Source organism: Papaver somniferum, chromosome 1, assembly GCF_003573695.1.
Source record: "Papaver somniferum cultivar HN1 chromosome 1, ASM357369v1, whole genome shotgun sequence".
NCBI lineage: Eukaryota > Viridiplantae > Streptophyta > Magnoliopsida > Ranunculales > Papaveraceae > Papaver > Papaver somniferum.
In genome coordinates this window covers 244492217-244512880 of record NC_039358.1, presented here as the reverse complement: position 1 = coordinate 244512880, position 20664 = coordinate 244492217, and the positions used below count along the sequence as shown (strand labels likewise).

At 32.8% G+C, this 20664-nt stretch overlaps 1 protein-coding gene across 1 annotated transcript; it reads left to right on the top strand.

Moving 5' to 3' along the window:
- Positions 1-392: 392 nt before the first annotated feature.
- LOC113322983 (protein ACCELERATED CELL DEATH 6-like) lies at positions 393-20587 on the top strand. The gene is made up of 6 exons (XM_026571197.1): positions 393-672; positions 12081-12581; positions 18558-18707; positions 18792-18869; positions 19035-19462; positions 19650-20587. The coding sequence occupies exons 1-6, from the start codon at positions 600-602 to the stop codon at positions 20343-20345; spliced, it is 1926 nt and encodes a 641-aa protein (XP_026426982.1). The 5' UTR covers positions 393-599; the 3' UTR covers positions 20346-20587.
- Positions 20588-20664: the final 77 nt, after the last annotated feature.

The following is a 20664-nucleotide window of genomic DNA, read 5'->3' as shown; positions in this document are numbered from 1 at the left end:
TAACCTGTGTCCTAGAGTTCTGAAACACCACTTAATCTCAAAATGAAATAAGAATAAACATTTGCAAGGCGAGGAGCACAATTGAAGGAAGAAAAAGGACAAACAAGCATTTACTATGCCGATACCATTCAACCGCGACTACGTTCAAGAGAAATCTCATTCATTCTTCTCGGAAAACTTATGTCGCCGTGTTCTTCAGGTCAATTATATAGTGTGTAGGACAGACAAGAACGAGTCTTTGACCCAAAGAACACGGAAAAGCAAGATGTAAACTTATGGCGCCATATAATTTTGTGCATGGGACCTCCACCTTATCAAGACTCTCAAACCCTATTGAGAATAAGCTCAACCGAGTAATTATCATCTCTTGCGGGAGGTACCAAGTTAAATGGTGTAGCAGCCACACAATTAGAAATTGTCTATATGTGTGACAAACTATTTATCATTCAGCAATTCTTGAAAATGTCACCAAGACTCTCTATACATTAATCTCTCATCTCTAGTTTTCAGATTGCAAAGAATTCTCCCACTCTCTATTTCTTTGTAAGTAGCGGTTAGTGAGCAAAGGTCACAGAAACAGTAGAACCAAAAACTAGACCATGGAAACAAGCACGGAAACCCAGGGAGCGCTTGCGGCCGAAATTTGCATTTCTATTGAGAATCAGAGTGCAGGTAATTTATATGTTAACTCCGATCTCGGTTTCCATTTATTTCTTCATTTTTTGCCAAGTCCACGCTCAGTTTCCATGGCCTTGTGAATATAAATTAAAAGTAGATATGAGGACCATCTAGGATTAGCCAGGTTAGTTAGGAGTCTGATTCTAGTAGGAGGTCAGCAGTTTGAGTATCCGCTCAAATATTAAAAATCTTGTGTAAATACTATTAACTTTATTATGGGAAAGGGGGCGGAGCTTGTTCAGAGGGGAGTAGGCCAGGGGCGGGGGAAGACGGGCATATGCCCAATTTCAGAAAACGCAAAAGAAAAGAAAAAAAAAAGATATCTACACCACCATTTTAATGATGTTACCATCAAAAAAGTGAATTTTACTTTTACCTTGTTCATTTTCATACTTCTCCTCTCGTATAAAAGGTGTGTCTTTTATCATTTGTCCAAAAGAGACTTTAATGCTTTTGTATTTTTCCTAATTTATTCTTATGTATTAAAATTTTAAATTGACGTATCTCAAAAATTAAATGGCGGATATTTCTCCATTGTTATAACAATTACTAGGATGTATTGGATTAGGATTTAAATAGATATTTCACAATCCTAAAAACTCCTAGGTATTCGATTAGGATTTATAATGAATCATTAATATCACTGGTATTCAATTAGGATAGTTTTAGATTCCACAAATATCCTAGATATTCAATTCATTTAAGATTTCTTAGGATAGTTGAGGGCCAAGATACATATGGATTCTTATGGATATTTGTAGGCAAAATATGTATGTTATTATCTTATATCAATCTCAACCCACACCGCAAGAGTTTCATGGATTCTTATGGACAATTTTTTTATTTTTTATCATATCATGTTATGTTTTTACACCGCCCACCACCAACCACCGCATCACCACCAATAACAACCACCGAAGGCCACCACCACCACCAGTAACAACCATCACTAACCACCGCCATCGACCACCAACTATCACCACTGAAAAAAATCACCACAGTCACCACCAACCACCATCACCGCCAACGTCCACACATCCCACCACCTCAACTTATGGATGGTTTTTTTTTTTGAAAGGAATATACGATGCAATTTGTAAATCTGAACTAATCCTAACTTATCTATTATAATCCAAAATTATATATCTATAAGAATCTATAAGATTCATTTAAGAAATATTATAAATCCACTAGATTCAGGCAAACGACTATCTGTTTTTATCCATACAAATCCTGATCCAATACACCCCTGTAAGAATTCCTTTTAAAAGACCTGGATAAAGATAAAAAAAATATGATTAAATTTCTTATACTTTCGAAGAAAATTTTAACATCACTAGGTATTTATTTGGGAAAATAGGTCCAAAAAAAATGAAAGTATCATTATTACATGATAAAGGGATTGTTAAATCTTTAAACCTTCTCTTACTAATGAACGCACAATTGGAAGATACTAAAATTAATTGGGGGATATGAATTATTAACCGCATCCAATAGTGTTGGGGTGTTTTTTGGGAGCGGCAATACTAAAATACCCTTCCATCTAAATTAAAATTTAAAACTAAAAATCAAAATCAAACTCTTACAAGTTCTTAAAGACAGATTAAATTGAATTGTTGTTGAGCAAGAAGAAGAAGAAGAAATGGCTTTATTGAAAAGATACATGATACCCAATCACATTTGAAGTGTTGTAGTTGTTTTAAAAACTTCGTTTGGGATAGAATACCCTACTGTATTTTATCCCACTCCCAACTTGTGTTCATGATGAATACCCTACTGTTTTTTTTGTGCCGGCATAGTTTTTAGGATGAATTCTATGCCGATACTAGTGTCGGCATGGTTTTTGTTTGGATGAATATCATGCCGATACTAGTGCCGGCATGGTTTTTTAGGATGAATACCATGTCGATACTAGTGCCGGCATGGTTTTTTACGATGAATATTATGCCGATACTGGTGCCAGCATGGATTCTTTTGGATGAATGCCATGCCGATACTAGTGCCGGCATGGTTTTTTAGGATGAATACCATGCCGATACTTGATATTTCAGACAAATTCTCTGTATGTTTTTGTCCTCAAACCGGCACGGTAAACTTGAGAATGGACCATGCCGGCACTACTACCGACATGCTCGATAATGAACTTTCTGTGCCGGTAGTGTACTTATAATTTCAAAATTGGGGGATATTGTGTATCGGCATGATGAAAGTATGAATACCATGCCGATTTGGTCACTGCCAGCATGGTGTTCATAATTTTACCATGCCAACACTGAGTTTTTCAGGCGCAACAATGACGAATTCAATGAAAAAGAATCAAATTTCAATACATTAATACATATATATGAGTAATTGGAGCACTTATATGTTTAAGTTTACTTTACTGGGTTGGTTCTTCACCTAAACCTTCATGATCGTAAATATCTTGATTTGAAGTTGTTGCATCAACAAATTCAATGATAATGATTTATTTCAAATGATTATCAAACTAATCTATTAACTTAACTAATTATATTTAACCACTAAATATGATTAGTAAGTGGTATTAGAAATTATATAAATTACCCGGAGAGGGAGTGACCTTGATTTACTATTGAAATCCTGATTTTGTCTTTTTCCTCTATTCCCAATTAGTTTTAGTATCCCCCAATTGTGGGTTATTACTAAATCCTTCTCGACTTTGAAGTCCAAATCCAACCATACAACTTTAGAGTCCAAATCCAAGCCATGCATATGTCTTCAATTTGATTTTTATATGTTTTATTTAAGAAACCTTGAGATATCTAAACTAAATCACAAGAAACCTTGAATTATCTACATAACAAGTAATGTACTAATTTGAATATTTAATTTTAGATTTAAATGATTTTACATATATATATATATATATATAATGTTTGTGTTATTTAAAGAATACAAAATACAAGCATGGGCGTAGAACATGTGGGAATACAAATCAGGGCATCCGACAAAAACTCAGGATGGATTCCAATTTTACATTCCAAACACTGTCGGAACAATTGTTGAAAATATCCTGCAAAACAAGCAAAACAAAACCAAACAATTAAAAATATTATGGCTGAATGACGACCAGGTCGCTCTCATTAAGACGTTTCGCGGCTCTGCCCAAGATTGTGCAATCAGTTCTTCCATGTTGCGTCGTCCCCAGGATAAAACAACTGAGTAAATCCCTTTCACTTTGAGAGTGTGTGATACTTGTACACTTCTATTCTTTCTCATAATCAAATTTCTAAGAAACAAGTGATGATCACACACTAGTTTTCTTTCTCTCAAAAATTCTTATTTTTCTTTTAAAACTCCAAAAAAAACATTAAAGAGCACCCCTATTTTTGTTGTTTTAACCAAAATATGATCTTATAGTCGACACGGGGTCTTAATAAAGTTTTGACAGAAACATTAATATGTTTTAATATAAACCGTTACTCTTGTAAAATGAAACGGTCAAGGAATTTATAACAAAAAGTAAATTTCTTTTTATGAAGATCATTAAGACTATTAAAAATAATCTTAATAAAAACTAATAAATGAAAATACATTTTGTTTTAAACGTATATTTTCAACAATCCCCCACTTATATTTTAAAACATTGAGCAAGTATATATAGAGATGTGCATAAGCGAAGGTATCTTTCGATTTTGAACCTTTACGTAGTGTTAGACTCTCGAAATATCTGACCATAGAGTGAACATAAGTCTTTGAACTCTAGGAGATAAAAATATTGTCTCACACACACACAACTATACTAGTGCAAAGTCTAAAGCCAGCACATTACGGCCATGTGCTTGAATCCCGGTTTAATGAATGATCTAGAGAACTTACCATATTCTCATAGAAAGCGGCCACACTTTCACATCCATATAGGTGATTTTATCAAGAGTACTCATGTATCTAAGTACCCTAATCTAAATAGAGATATAAGAATCATTAAGAGTTTTAGAAATAAAAACTCAACCTTAATTCGCTCTAGGATATCATGTTGTGGGATGAATTCTATAACGCATGATTCTACATATACATATTATCCATAACATAGTCCCATTTGAACCTACAATTTGGTATTTCCATTAATAGATATGGATTACCTTTTGAACCTACTTCTGGAATCTTGGCTTATAGGTTGGGTGTCAATCACGAACAACCATGTCCATATCATTTGTAAATCGTTATTCCGTTTGAACCTATTTCTAGATGGGTATCCATCACAAATGACTCAATTCTCAATGGGCATCAACATCATCCCATAAGATATATTCACACCATATTATTAATCATTTCGTCAAAGGTCCAAGGATAACTCTTTTCAGACCATATGTAATCCATTCCCATAACATAAAAAATTCCTTTCTATCAACATATTTGTCGACTCTACCGTTGTAACTAACGGTTCTCAACTCTTGCGATAGTCGTGGTACTATCGCATTGGATTAATATGTCGGTTCTTCCTCTATCTAGTAGAAGACTGAATCATTCGATCCCTTGGAGGATTCATTTGAGAGGATATCTCAATCAACATCACAATAATATCCTTAAAGGATTGCGTTAAACATTTTTGGATAGTGTATTTCTAGGTTAAGGTTCTTTTCAGGCACCTCATAACCTTCTCAATGTTTTAATAATTATTCATACATGGATTATTAGTAAATCTTCATATATGTAACCCCCACTACAAAAGTAATATACATATAGTTAATCACGTAGAAAAAAGCAATGCCATGTTACCTTACTCATTTTGTTTTCCTAGTTCAATCGCGCACAATCACAAGCACCATAATAGTAAAATTAAATGAGTGAAAACTACTTTATAAAGACTATATTTTTTTTATTTCTTTTCATTTTATAGAATATATTCAAAAGAAGAACAAATATAATTCAGGCATATACACTATATTCACTCAAGTATTTCATGTCAAATAGTAAACTAAACATGCCTTCAGTTTCATGAACACCATATAAGTTATAACACAATCAACGAGTCCCTTTTGCATATATAACGTTCAGTCTTATGCGTTTGTCACCCTAATCAACTTTGAAACTATTTGGGTTAACCAAGTAATCAATTTTATCATTCAATTGTTTAAGAGCTTGTTTCAAAATATATTTTGACTAATCAAATTTATTTACATTACGTTCTTATGGGAACTACAAAGTTTTTCATGCTTGGTTTCCATTGATTCAACATTTAACTCGTTCAATTTATTTTATTTTTCTACATATGATATATACAACAAATCACGCATCGTAGAAACAATATCACCAATCAAAAATGTAAGTCCATCTACATGAAAGCAAGTATCAAAATTAGTTTACCTTTTTTCTATTTGTCAAGCATTTGGTTCCGAAAACCTTTTTCCAAAGAATAAAATCATGAGGATCTAAGCATCTCAATAAAGGTAATTATTATAACTAAAATTATTTTTAGTATTACTACTTACGTAGGTATAAATTCATTCTCAATGATCTTGTGATCTCCATTTCTAGCTAGTTTTTTAATCTAACTTTAGTGTTCAAACATACATAGGGTAAAGAACCCCCACTATTTTCGACTCTAAATGAAATTTCAAATCAAGACCAAAATATCTAAAATTGAGAAGTTACTTATGAAAATTGCATTTCTATTTTTTTAGACTTCGTTAGACGTCGGATTTTAGTGTTTAATACCAATTCAAAAACTAGAAAGTTTCGTCATTCGTACAAATATAAAAAATAATTTTTTTAAGCGCAAATAATTCCTCTAGATTCATATTTGACGCGCTATGTGTTGTTGCTCATTACTAATAAAGTAATTATCCAAATTCAAAATCCTTTTGGCACAATATAAAGGACGACCAAACAAACATTTTTTGTGAAAACATCATTTCATTATTCACTACTGAAAAGATCAATTTTAGTCACCAAGTTAGACTTTGTGAAACACCAAAAATATCTTATAAAATTCTCAAACATCTTATTTCATCGGATGCTTTTGTAAACTAGTAAGATTGAGAGTCTACATGCTTTGATGAGTTAGGTAAAATCTGATACATGTCACTTGAAATCTTTTTAGAAAATTTAGAGAAAAACACAACATGCTCATGCTCATCACTAACTCAAAATTTTTATAGAAGTATGATAAAATCACATATTTCAAGCATTCCAAAGCTTCAATCATATCATATAAATAATACAATATTTGGTTCAAACATTTCATTGATAACATTTTTATTATTGTAGTGCAATGATCAAGTTCAACAAAAAATTTAATCTCAATCTTGTGAAAAACAAGATAGGGGGAAACTAGATTCTTTCTCAGTTTGGTGGTATGAACATCTTTAACATGATAGTTCTACCGGAAGCCAACTTTTGAGACCATACCAATACCAAGAATCTTAGAGATGTGAGTATAATTCAACACAGCTTTCTTTCAAACGATCCAGTTCAACTTTTGAACCATAACCTATCAAAACAAATATGGTGTAAAACACCAGTATGTATCACCTCTCACCGTATCCATGATTCACATTAACTTAGATTTAAAAGCATTGTTAACAATATTTGATATTCTTGCAATGTCGTGTAATGCAAACATAACAAATAATTTCAAAATTATAATTATGTTTATTTCTTGGTGAGAGTTGGTATTCACATTTGTTTTTACTAGGTTTCTTATTCTTTCGGCTTTGGTTTGATGTTAAATTCTATCTCATAAGTTCCAAACTTGTATGAGTCACCCATATATTGCCGTAAACAATAATTCTCAATATTTAGTTTCCATACAACTCATTCTAAGATTGAACAATCAACTTATTTCAATTTAGAATGCAATTATTTGATCACCACATTAACTACAAATAGTTCATCAAACATACCTCATTTGCTTTGAAAGATCAATTGGCCATAAACCATTATCCACTCTTTCCATACTAACAAAGAAATCAGCAAAACCATTGCTCCATACATCTATTATCTCTGGTATTTGCTCGCAATTTTTCTTTCAATAAGAACTTGCTCAAGTAAGTGAATTCTTACCTGTCACAATCATTTACATGTGAGCATTTTGAAACCAAAAATAAGTAAGGTATACACTTTTAATAAAAATCAATTAAAAAAAAATAGTACTCCAAGTTTCTCTTAAGTGTCAAAAAAACGGTCCAAAGTTCTATAGTTGTAACATCACTTTTTTATAACTTTCTATCAAGCATTTTGTCAAACATATGTGGTGCACTAGTTTGGTTTCTAACAAAGATCTTATTTTTTTCATTACTAAAATAATAATATGAACTACTAAAATCAAAACATGATTTTTAATGCAATTTCTTACATCTATGATCTCTAAACTCAAGCATCATATCACATAACGATTTTAAAATCACCACATCTCTCAAACTATAAATCCCACTGGAATATCCAAAATATGTTTTGAAGATAAATTTTTGATCTCCAAGTTTCATATTACACACTAATTCAAAACATCAAATCGAAAATCTAGAAAACACATTTAATCAAGAGTAATTTTATTATTCGTTAGAATTTTTTCAGCAACGCTATGTGGTTTTGTAAAATACCTTAAAAATACTTTTAGGCCTCCAAAAATTCTGAAAGTTTACCTGGATGATCCTTATCATGTCTAATTTATATGCATAAATTTCAATAGCTAATTCATTTTCTTTTAAGAGATCCACAGAAAACTATGTAACATGTTACAACCATTGTCTATTAAGATTACACATCAAAATTCAATTTTAGTCATGGAGAAACCTACAATCCAAGCATCAAGATAAATTTTTAATGAAAAATTATACCGTGATGATTCGATAAAACAAACTGAACAATAATACTTATCGTGTTTCAGCAAAAGTTTCTCGATTGATCTATATGGTAGAAGAAATCGTCTTAAAATTGTAGGAACAATTGCTGAAAATATCTTACAAAACAAGCAAAACCGAACAATTAAAAATATTATGACCGAGTCACGACCAGGTCGCTCTTCTTAAAACGTTTCGCGGCTCTGCCTAAGATTGTGCAATCATTCCTTCCATGTCGCGCCGTCCCCAGGATAAAAAAGACAAGTAAATCTCTTTCACAATCACTCTTGCACTTTCAGAGTATGTGATACCTGTGCACTTCTTTCTATTCTTGCTCAGAATCAAATTTCTAGAAAACAAGTAATTATTACACAATAGTTTTCTGTCTCTCAAAATTCTTATTTTTCTTTTAAAACTCCAAAAAACATTAAAGAATTTTTTGTTCTTTTAACCAAAATATGATCTTATAGTCAAGGGGTCTTTATAAATTTTTAGTGGAAACATTAATATGTTTAATATAAATCATTATTCTTGTAAAATGAATCGGCCAAGGAATTTATAAAAAAAAAAGTAAATTGCGTTTTATGAAGATCATTAAGACTATTAAAAATAAATTTAATAAAAACTAATAAATGGAAATACATTTTTCTTAAAACATATATTTCCATCAAACACATTAAAAATTCCAAATTTCCAATAGACATTAAGAGGCTGAAAGTCCAAATACAAATACTTTAGTTTATTCTTTAACAATTACTAAAACATTTAATCCAGTATATTGAGTAAAGACCGATGTTCATGGTGGCAGGAAACCCGCTCTTTTAGCGGGCATCTCATTAAAAAAACCTAGTTATTAGGTGTCATATGATAGAACATATATGGCTATATAAAAATGAAGCAGACCAGTGAGATGAGTACTCCATCAACCACGTGCAAATCCAAGGATTGAGCCAAAACTTGTATGTTACAGGGTCAAATAAATTTTGTTTCGGTGTACACAAAAAATAAATAAATTGATCACATATATATTTAAGCTATAGAAAATGTATAAGTGAAATGGAAATTATCGCTGGAGAAGTACTGGTGCCGACCAATGAAGAACACTGTGAGCCAATTAAGAGTAAAAGTAGTAAACAAATTAAACTTTAATTATGTGAAGGGGTAGCATGGTAACTTTGAAATGGGTGGTTAAGTTATTTACAAACAAAACCGTTTCCATTTACACGGGTTGTTAAAACAGTGACAAGGTGAAGGGGGGAGAGATAGAGGCCATGTACTTCAAGCATGTGGCCCGACCACATCATAGACAGAGCGCCATAATTCATTAGAAATAATATTTTAAATCTAACACTTATAATTTCATGCATTTCATCCCTAATTTTGGTTTTCTATTCCCAAAAATAATTGACTTCACAAGAATAAATTGATTGTGTTCGATTATCATTTAAATTTTTCCAGTGAGAGAGAACTCTTATTTCTTGCTTTTCCGATTTTGAATATTAGAAACCGGATAGTAGTTAAAGTTTGAGAAGAGGAGGGAAGGCAATATATGGTAATGTTAAACTATCTCTTGGTACTATTATAAAACATAGTGTATTAGTTTGGTCTTGTTGACGTGGTCCAATTGCTATAAAGCCAATTATTTTCAGTTAGGTCCAAAATATTACCGTTTATTTTTAAGACAAATGTTACCTACATGAACGACGTCATCATTTTTTTTAAAAAAAAATACAAAATTAATTCATTATCTCTTTTTTGTCTCTATATATCATAAACATAGATAAAAAAAATTTAAAATCTAAATATCTTTTAATCGATAAGTCAAAAAATAAATAAATTTTATACATTGAAAAAGCCCTGAAGAGATCTTTTTGACGAGTATAATTGTTTCTATATTGTGAAGTTTTTAACTTTCATTCTTTAGATAAATATCATCTATAAGATGAACTACTAAACGACGAACTAGCTACTTGAATGAACTAATATACATTCTATAAAATTTACTGCTTAAATGAACTATTATATAAGTAATGAACTCACAGGATAATCTAACATACGAGTTCATTTTAAAATATGGACTATTGTAATGAAATATTATTAGGAGTTCATTCTACCATATAAAATACCATTGGGTGTTCATTTCTATATGAACGCCTATCACGAGTTTATCTTTAGGAATTTATTTTACAACATGAACTGCCGTAATGGACACTTATTATGAGTTCATTCTATAGTATGAATTTCCATAATTAACTATCACGAGTTCATTTAAATAAATGAATTCCTATTCCTACAAGATGAACCACCATCATGAGATCATTATACAAAATAAACAAGTTCATTCTGCAAAATGAACGGCTAGAACTAAAATGAACTATCATACTCTAAAATAGTGTTTATTCTTGGATACGAAACTATCATTATGCCGTAAAATATTAAAATTTTGAAACATAGTATAATGGGTACTCATTGTGTGAATCTCGTCGAGATCTTTCCGAATATATCAAATTTATTAATTTTCGACTTATATTTTGAGAGATACTTAATTTTTTTTTAAAACTTTTTTTTTTGTTTTGATTAGAAAATACCAGTGAGGTGGGAATCGATCGCGTGACATCAAGCTCATACTCTTCGCGCTTCACCATCTGTGCTCCCTCTCTTATTTTCTTTTTTATTTTTTTAAGTTAAAAAGGGAGATGAATCAGTAGAAAGAAAATAAATAAGAAGGTAATACAACTATATATAAGAGAGGGAAAATGGTATTTCAGATACTCTAATATTTCTGAATAAACAAGGACCAAAGTAAAATTCTTTTTTATTGGTGGACCAAAATGACTCGGGGCTACCTAAACCAGGACCAAACTAATTAAGTAGTGGCAATGTTATAAATATCCTCCATTTTGATTGATCTTGCACAAATACCCTCGACGGTAAACAAAAAAAATTGGAGTCAAGTTAAGAAAATTGCTTCCACTTTTTGGAAGCAACTTGTGTTAGTTGCTTCCACTTTTCAGAAGGTAGGGGTATTTTTAAGAATTGAATAAGGGATGTACTTTAAGGGATGGATTTTGAGGGATATTTAGTTAAGTAAGGGAAGTTTATCCATTGTGAAACTTATACTAATACGGTCTTACTCCCTCCGTCCCACCATTAAGTGATCTATTTGGTTTTTAATTTTGTCCCATCATTAAGTGACCTATATCACTAAATAAGGAGATATTTCTAAAATTACTCTTTTAATTGATTATAAGAAATATAAGAAATATGCATAATTTGATATGCATGTTTATATTCGTTACGTAGGTGTTTTAAAATGTTTTTCAATGGTATAAAGTTTGCGAACATCCGTGGTGTAGTTTGAGAGATAAATTATTTCAAAATTTCATTAATTATTATCCATAAGGATAATAATTGTAAAAAATACTTAAAAATCTCTTTTTCCTTGCTTGCCTTAAAATTTGTGCAAATTTCAACTAGGTCACTTAATAGTGGGACGGAGGGAGTATAAAATTTACTCTCAAATGACCATATTTTTTTCTTATTCACTATCCCTGTTTGGAAACGTGTCCCTCATGGTTAACTCTTGGAAACTTTATGCAGAAAATGACATGAACTTCCATGTATACCGACCTTTATTATTACGCGCTGCGGTGGAAGGTAAGTGGGAATTAATGAGGTATTTCGTAACAAATTTTCACCGCTCAGTGGAAGTTCCAATCACGACATGCGGAAGGACTGCATTGCATGTTGCAACTGGTGCAGGACACTCGGTATTCGCATTAGAACTGCTCAAACATATGTCAGTGGAAGCACTTGAACTGAAAGACAGTTATGACGGTAATACGGCTCTTCATCTTGCTGTTATTGCTGGGCTTGAAGAAGTTGTTAAAGAAATGGTAAAACTACATAGAAACTTAACACGTATAGACAACAAAAAGGGGTTAAATCCACTATTCAATGCTGCTATCCATGTCGGTGTAGGACATACAGAAGTAATAAGATTCCTTTGTGATGTTATAATGGAAGATGGAGAATCAAGTTCTTTTCGAGGTCATTTGGGAGCTCGACTCATATGCAACGTAACTCGTGCTGATTTATACGGTAATTTTAAATCTACTATTTATTTTTTTGACTGGAAAAAAGTATTTTATTAATGCACATAGAAATGTGTACTTGGTAAATAACAAGTACGTATGAAATGAGAAATAGAAAAGTAGGAAAACAAAAGAACCCAAGAAGAAAAGAAGAAGAATAATAAAAAAAGAACTCAAGTCCAAGAGTTGAAAATTCACATAAGTTGATGGTGCCTAAATTTAGCTTCGAACTTCCATTAACCTTACAGGATTGCACTGATGTAGGTTCCCCAATTCAGCTTCAAACTTCCCTTTACGTGCAGGATTGCACTAACCCCACTCCACTAGAAATCCTATCAAAGAGCATCTAAAGTAGACACCTTGAATACCATGAAACCAATATCACCAAATCTACCCGATATCACTTCATTACCTAATAGAGAAAATCCCAAAATGAAAAACATCTGTTATTGTTCAACTACCTTCATATAGTCGGATAAGATTTGACATCTTCAATGCCCAAAAATCAGAACCAATCAAGGAAGACATGACGTATTCAACTTCCCAAAAACCTGAACCAGTCGTAGAAGACGAAAAAGACATGATGTATTCAACTCCTAAAAACCAGAACCAATTGAAGAAAACATGATGTATTCAACGCTCCAAAAACTAAAAGAGCACAAGCTTGCTTCACCAAAATCAAAATCACCAATTGAATAACAAAAAGAACCCTACCTACGTCACAAATGTTGCAGGAACGTCGTCATCGACATAACCAGGTTGTTCAAGAAAAATCCCTTGTTTCTCCAACACCAGCTTTGAATCTAAATCAAGCTCCACCATCAATCATTTTCTGGATGAAACCCTAGATATGGTAATTATGATGAACCGGAAAATATTTACTTCCAAAGGGTCGGGTTACGACCTTTGCGCCGTCACCACTCGAGAAACCAATGTTACCAACTTGAAAAGCTTACTTTTTTTGCCGAGAAACTTCCTTTCACTTTCTCCAATCCTTATACCAAGAGTCATTGAATCCTTCTAAGGTCCATTGTTTACTGTGATGCCCAAACTCTAGGGTAGTAGTAATGGGATGCTTCTAAGGGTCAAACAAACTCACAGTAACTTTGTCATCGATGCCGTCAAATGGTGATATTTCCATACTGAAAGGACGAATCTCTAATGTTTGGGCAGTCAAATGCCAGTCAACGTCTCATAAATTCTTCTACTGATAGCCATAATAATGGCATGCCATTATTTATCAGGAAGATAATATGAATTACCTCGAATAACAACAGTCATCTATATCGCACGTGTTGATCAGGTAGATGATATGAATTACCTAGGATGGTAATAATCATCTCTTGTCTCACTATGTAGTATGACTAACCAATGAATTGGCTGCAACTATCTATTACTTCCAAGGATACAACCATCTTTAAATAGATGGTATGAACCGCAAAACAGAAACCAATCCTTTTTCATACGATATAAATAATCTCGCGCAGTTATGTTGAACCGCATAGCGTCTGCCTACATACACTCTCCGTTGGTCGAAGTGATGAAGCACAACCTTAGCCCGTCATTAGTCTCGTAGATTTCATTGTATATATAAATGTCATGTACATAACTTAAAATACCATTTTTCATGGGAGCAAAATCATTTCAAGAGATATATAATTATATTTACATAATATTGTTGTCAACAATGGGATTGTAAGATAAGAATGAACGAGAACTTCTAATTATCCAAAGCTCTTATTGTGACCAAAAATGGTTTATTCTAGCAACTATACAAACCATATATATATATACCAATGAGAACATAATATGCAATGTAACTGAAATCAAGTCTAAATCAGAATCCACTAGCTAGAGACAAAATTTAACTACACTTCAATAAATATAACTCCAAATTTAGGGAACATATATTCCATATATGAATTTTTATCTAAACTAGGATTGAAGAAATATGACATAGTTCGTTCAACCGTATAACCCATGATTTTTTTATTTATTATTTTACTATGGTTCAATTCTGATAAAAATCAAAACCAATATGTTGTAGCATACACACATCATCTTAAAAATATATTAATCAATTCACTTCCAAACAGTAATTTACTTTACAAGTGAACTAATATAGATTCACCAAAATATAGAATATATCACTAAATTGAAATTTGAAACTTAATACAACACTATTTAAACCATTCAGAAGTTCAGCTTATCCAACACAATCCAAACTCTGAACACATACAACTCAATTCAATAACTGGCCATACAATTGCAAGTACATTTCAACATTATCTACTGTTCTTGTCAAACTCATAATGTATAATGATCGAATCATGATGAAACTTTTATAGTGACCTTATGACCTATAATAACACTACACTAACAATTACAACATTTCAACTGTTCAATAAGAAAATATACACACAAGAACTTGATTACTTGCGTTATTATACTATAGAAATCAGGCACGATGAGTACATAAAGTGATCATAACTTCATGAAATTTTTATAGTAGGTTACCAACATGAATAAACATCATACTATACAGATAATGATAAGGACAGACAAGATCTGAAATCTGCAGAACACAGTCACATATTTTGAAATCTTTGCGGTAGTGAAAGGGTTCTGATCTTTATGAAATTTATATAATATCATATAACTTAACAAATAAAAACATACTAAAATTTCACCAAATGCCAACTGTTGAATCTAAAGATATTTGTAAAACTAAAACATAGATTATTACAAAGTCGAATATATTTTTTAACCATCAATTTCTTACCAAGAACTTGTTAAAAACTAATTAAGTAAGAGAACAAAGTACCTATTTTACATATTGGTAGAAGAACATGATTTTTGTTGACACCTAAAATTACATGAAAACCCTAATTTAAAAATTCTCAAATCAAAGTATTTATGCATGCAATTAATGTCTTTAATTATGAATTACCCAATGTCATTTGCTTGCAAACCAACTCCATACATTGATATAAAGAAGTCCTTTGCTGATTTTGTATCCCTAGCCTCACTAATGTTTCAAGCAATTTATTCCAGTTCTTGTTTTGAGAAAGACGAAACCCAAAAACCATTTAAAAGCATGGGAAAACATGGAAAATAAAATATAATCTTTCCATCAAAATTTTTAAGGTTCTTCTATTACAATTTTTTTTTTGACAGAACAAGGGAAAAATTAGATTAAAATTTTTGAGTCACGAAAATAGTGACATCAAAAACTCAAAAGATTACACGGATGAGTGCACAATTACATCCCAATTACATAGAAAATTGGACAAAGTATAACCGGAAAACATGTTTGAACTTAAACCCTGATTGAACAAACAACATTTAACATCTGTAATCAATTGATTTGAAACCTTAGTTAAATTGTGGTATAACCTAGCATTCCGTTCATTCCAAATACACCACTAGATAGCAAAAGGAAGTAAGCTCCATATATTCCTAATCATGTTTTTGGAATCCTTTGTGTGTTTGTCTCCCCATTCCCATAGATTAGTCTTGACATCAGTAGAGAAAACCAAATTGATACCAAAACTATTTAAAAATTAATTCCACACCTCGGAAGTGTAACTGCAATGCAGGAATAAGTGTTCATTCGACTCCACCATCCGACCACATAGGAGACGATTGGGATCCTGAACCAAACCAGTAGCACACAACTTATCCAGGGTTGGAGCACCATTATAACATAAAGTCCAAAAAAAAGGAGATTTTCAAAGGCACTTTTGAATTCCATAGTTGTTTGTCAGGAAATCTTAATAAGCCCTTTGTTTCAAGCTGCGAGTAAGCACTAGCCACCGAAACTTTATCACCATATCTCCGTCGTGTTGAATCTTCATTCTCTGTAGTTGTAGCCTCACCAATGAGCTGAAGTAAATGAGAAACATCTTGTAACTCACTTTCATTCAAATGCCTCGAGAAATGCAAATTCGAAGTAACCTCCGGCGAAATCATGTCACTGACCATGGAAAATTTTTTCCTTGACAAAAGAAATAAATCAGGAAAAGAAAGTCTCAAAGACTGCTCACTTGCCCACTCGTCATCCCAAAAAGGAATACTCATCCCATTTCCTAGAGATAAAATGGAACCGAATTTTACAAAATCTTTAGATTTTAATATACCTTTCCATAAGTTGCTTCAAATGTAAGTATTAGTCATGTGTGGAAATAAAGCCTCATGCGCCCCACCAAATCTCTCGAATCCATAGCGCCATATCCGTTTAGCATGTAATTCCTTATTCACCAATTTCAGCTTTTTGATGCCTATTCCTCCCCTGCATTTTGGAAGCAAAACTCTAGACCAAGAAATCCAACTTCTTTTCCTAGTAGAATTGCTAGGACCCCACGGAAAATATCGAATAGTTCTTTCAATCTCCTAAGCCACACTAGTTGGCATCTGAAACATAGCTAGATAATAGACCGTAGGCTAGAAAAAACACTTTGAATCAATAACAATATTTTACTCTCGGATAAGTAAATCCTCTTCCAACCAGCCAACTTTTGATGAAAATGTTAAATAATCTCTATTCAAATTGTCTTGCACTTTGATTTGCTTCCAAGAGAAATTCCAAGATAGTCCATTGGCAATTGTGTCAAAGAACGTCCAAACAACTCAGCAAACAACTCCCCATTATGCATTTGACCTAAGTAAAATCATTACAAAATATTAGTTAACAAGCGAAAAAAGAAGAAGAATATGTCTTCTCCAAAGTAATCATCTTCTACTCCCTCCGTATAAAAATAATAGGCTGGTGCCTATTATTTTTGAATGGGGAGAGAAGTTTTTATCATTAGTAAATGGAAAGTCCCAAAGTTTTCTTAAAATATCCAACTAATGACACATGTAAAAAAATGTGTTGTTCTTGTTGTATGACTTGCGTTTTTAGCACCTAAAATGTAGATTGATGATACCTATAACTACTAAAGTGAAATACATTAAGGGTAACGGTTAAAGGCATCCAGGTTTTAGATACAATCATCAATTGATATATACAATGCAACTTGAAATTCGATTTTACAAAGTTTCTAAATGAAACAAAAATTTGTTTTCCTTGTTAATTAAGCTGGACCCGGAAAAGTTTAGAATATCACACCATTAACTACTAAAAAGAACTGTCCCCAAAGTTTAAAATAAAACCTAAAGGGAAGAAGAATTACCTGTAGACGTATTACATTAAAAATCTGACGAGTTCTATACGTAGTCTCGAATGAACCAGAATTATTCTGGTACCACCGACTATGACGGACCAGAAAATCTTTGTTTCCACTAGTTGGACCAGAAAATCTTTGTTTCCACTAGTTCGGGTCACGACCTGTAGTAAGATCCTCTTTCCCCTTTCCTGATATGAAACTCGAGAAACCAACATTACCAATTTGAGAAGCTTACTTTTCTTCCAGAGGAACTTCCTTTCAGTTACTCCCATCCTTACACCTAAAGTCATCGAATTTGTCGAAGTTTTATTATTTTATTATGAGGACCAAACTCTAATGTCAGGATATATAGTCGGATACCAACCATCATCCCGAACGATCTTTTGCAGGTTTCCATACTAATGAGATGTCCCTAAGGGCTAAACAAACTCACAGTAGCGCTCATGATTTCCTGATCATAGATGTAAACAAACCATGTTGATTCGAAGAAAATTATTTTATTCTTATGATCAAGTTATGGCTTTTCGATGCCAGTAATATAGATGTAAACAAACCATGTTGGTTTTAGTTCTTACCTCATAAGAAAATTAAACTGATCAGAAAATTATTAGATACAATGTAGAATAAAGGTAAATAATTGATTAGAGATGAATCTAATATTAAATAGATTCAGAAGTTTATATATTGCATAGATAATATATGAGAAAATTGTGTGAGTAAGTCGTTTAAGGTTAGAATACTGTTATTTTATTCGTTTTGTATTGCCAGATCACGCAAGTGATAAGATAATTGACCTCGAAGCTTAATATTTACAGAACTGGCATACAATCTAATCGGTAAACACCAAAGTTTAGCAACTGCGCGAGATGACGATGGCAACACTATGCTAGATGAGCTAGCAGAAAAGGGTTATACGATTCCATGGCCCTCTGATCCACCGCACTCGGCACTGTCTTTCCCATCAAGTAGATATTTCTGAAATCACGCCTTACTAATTTTAAATACCTAATTAAATTATTTATGCCTATATACTCTCCATTCTTTTGTAGATATTCAGGAGTACGAAAATACGGATAAGCCATCTACATGTCTCAAAGTGCAGTACCTTCTCAACCCCGAATTTCAGGGTATGCCTCTAATCATCTTCACAGAGAACATACTTGATTAGTCTTTAGTTATTGTTGCTGTCGATTTGTTTTCTAAATATTAGAAACGACTAATAAGCACCGTCACCCAACTCACCCCCCTCTAAATGGGGTTACCACGTTTTTAATGATTGATTTCGTCTGCAGATTTTAGCCGTGAACAATATAGATCTTCTATTATCTTGGAATTGGTAAATAAAATTTTTGAGAAAATTTCCTGCATGAACGAGGAAGACAAGCGTCGTTTTTTCTACGATTCGAAATTCCTTAAAACTGCGGCAAAAACAGGTTCCATTGAAATTGTAAAAAAGTGCTTTTCAACTTATCCGGATCAGTTTTGGATTCCTCACGAGGGGAGAAACATACTTCAAATAGCCGTCGAAAACAGACAAGATAATACCTTTGATTACTTGTGCGGTCACATGAAAGCAGATGAGAAGATTTTAACTACTTGGATAGTAGAATCAAACGGCGGTAATATATTACATGTTGCTGCGAAAATTGCGCCTCCTGCTCGACTAAATATTTTTAAAAGTCCTGTCATTCAAATGCATAGTGAGATAAAATGGTTTAAGGTGCGTCTTCTATACTACTGTTTTTACTCCTCAAATGCATCTATATTTAGAGCATGTTAAAAACTCAGAATTCTACTCTACACAAGTTTATCCAATATTGAAAATTGTATGAACTTAATCGTAAACTACTGAACTAAGACATGAAACGTTTATTAATGTTCTCTGGGTTTTCTTTGTTCTTGTAAAGAAAGTGGAGAAGAGGGTATCACGTGCTTTACGAAAAATGAGAAATGATCAAGGAGAAACTCCTGAAGAGGTTTTCACTCGGGAGCACAGAGACTTGGTGAAAAAAGCCGAGACATACATGCTACGGATAGCCGAATCATGTCTAGTAGTGGCCGCTCTGGTAGCTACAGTTGCTTTTGCAGCACCATTCACATTGCCCGGTGGAAATTACAGTGATGATGCAGCTAACAAAGGAAAGCCAATATTTTTGGAGAAAAACTCATTCGTCGCATTCATGGTGGTAGATGCTCTGGCTCTGTTTTCTTCAACTACGTCGATTCTTGTGTTCTTATCTGTCTTTACTGGGAGTTGTGCAAAAAAAAGTTTTGAGATAGTATTGCCGAGAAAGCTGGCCAAGGGTCTTCGATTTCTCGTCGTGTCAGTAGTGAGTGTGATACTTGCATTTACCATAGCTATTTCCATCATACTTGGGAATAGATATGTATGGGCTCCATATGTGATAGGGGTGGTTGCCTTTTACAGTACTTTCTATTTATCTTCGTACCCTCTATGGTACTTGTTTAAGGAATTGAACCACGTCTACGATGAAGGCCCTAAATATGGAAGTTTAGGCGGACGTGCATCTCAATGGTTTCATGTTCTTCAAGGTCGCATGCAGTCGCTAGTGGGCTCACTAGCTGCCTATTGTCCGAAGTAAAACTGGGAATCGTAGAAAATGTTATTTCCATTTGTTGATTTTCTTTACTTACCGACCAAAAAGAAAATGTGTATTGATATAAGGTTTTTCATATTCTTAGTCTACGACTATGCTTTTTTCCGATTTATCGGGTAAAATATGATTCCTATACTACTTGGTTAATAGGTATATTTATAGATTAGATAGTACACGGAGTGTGACTACAGAAAAAGAGAAGAAATACACTACACTTTATTCTTATATATACACGTATTGATCACTGTATACAATCACCCCAACTCTCCTGCTCATCCTAACTCCTCTCTTGGCAAACATATCA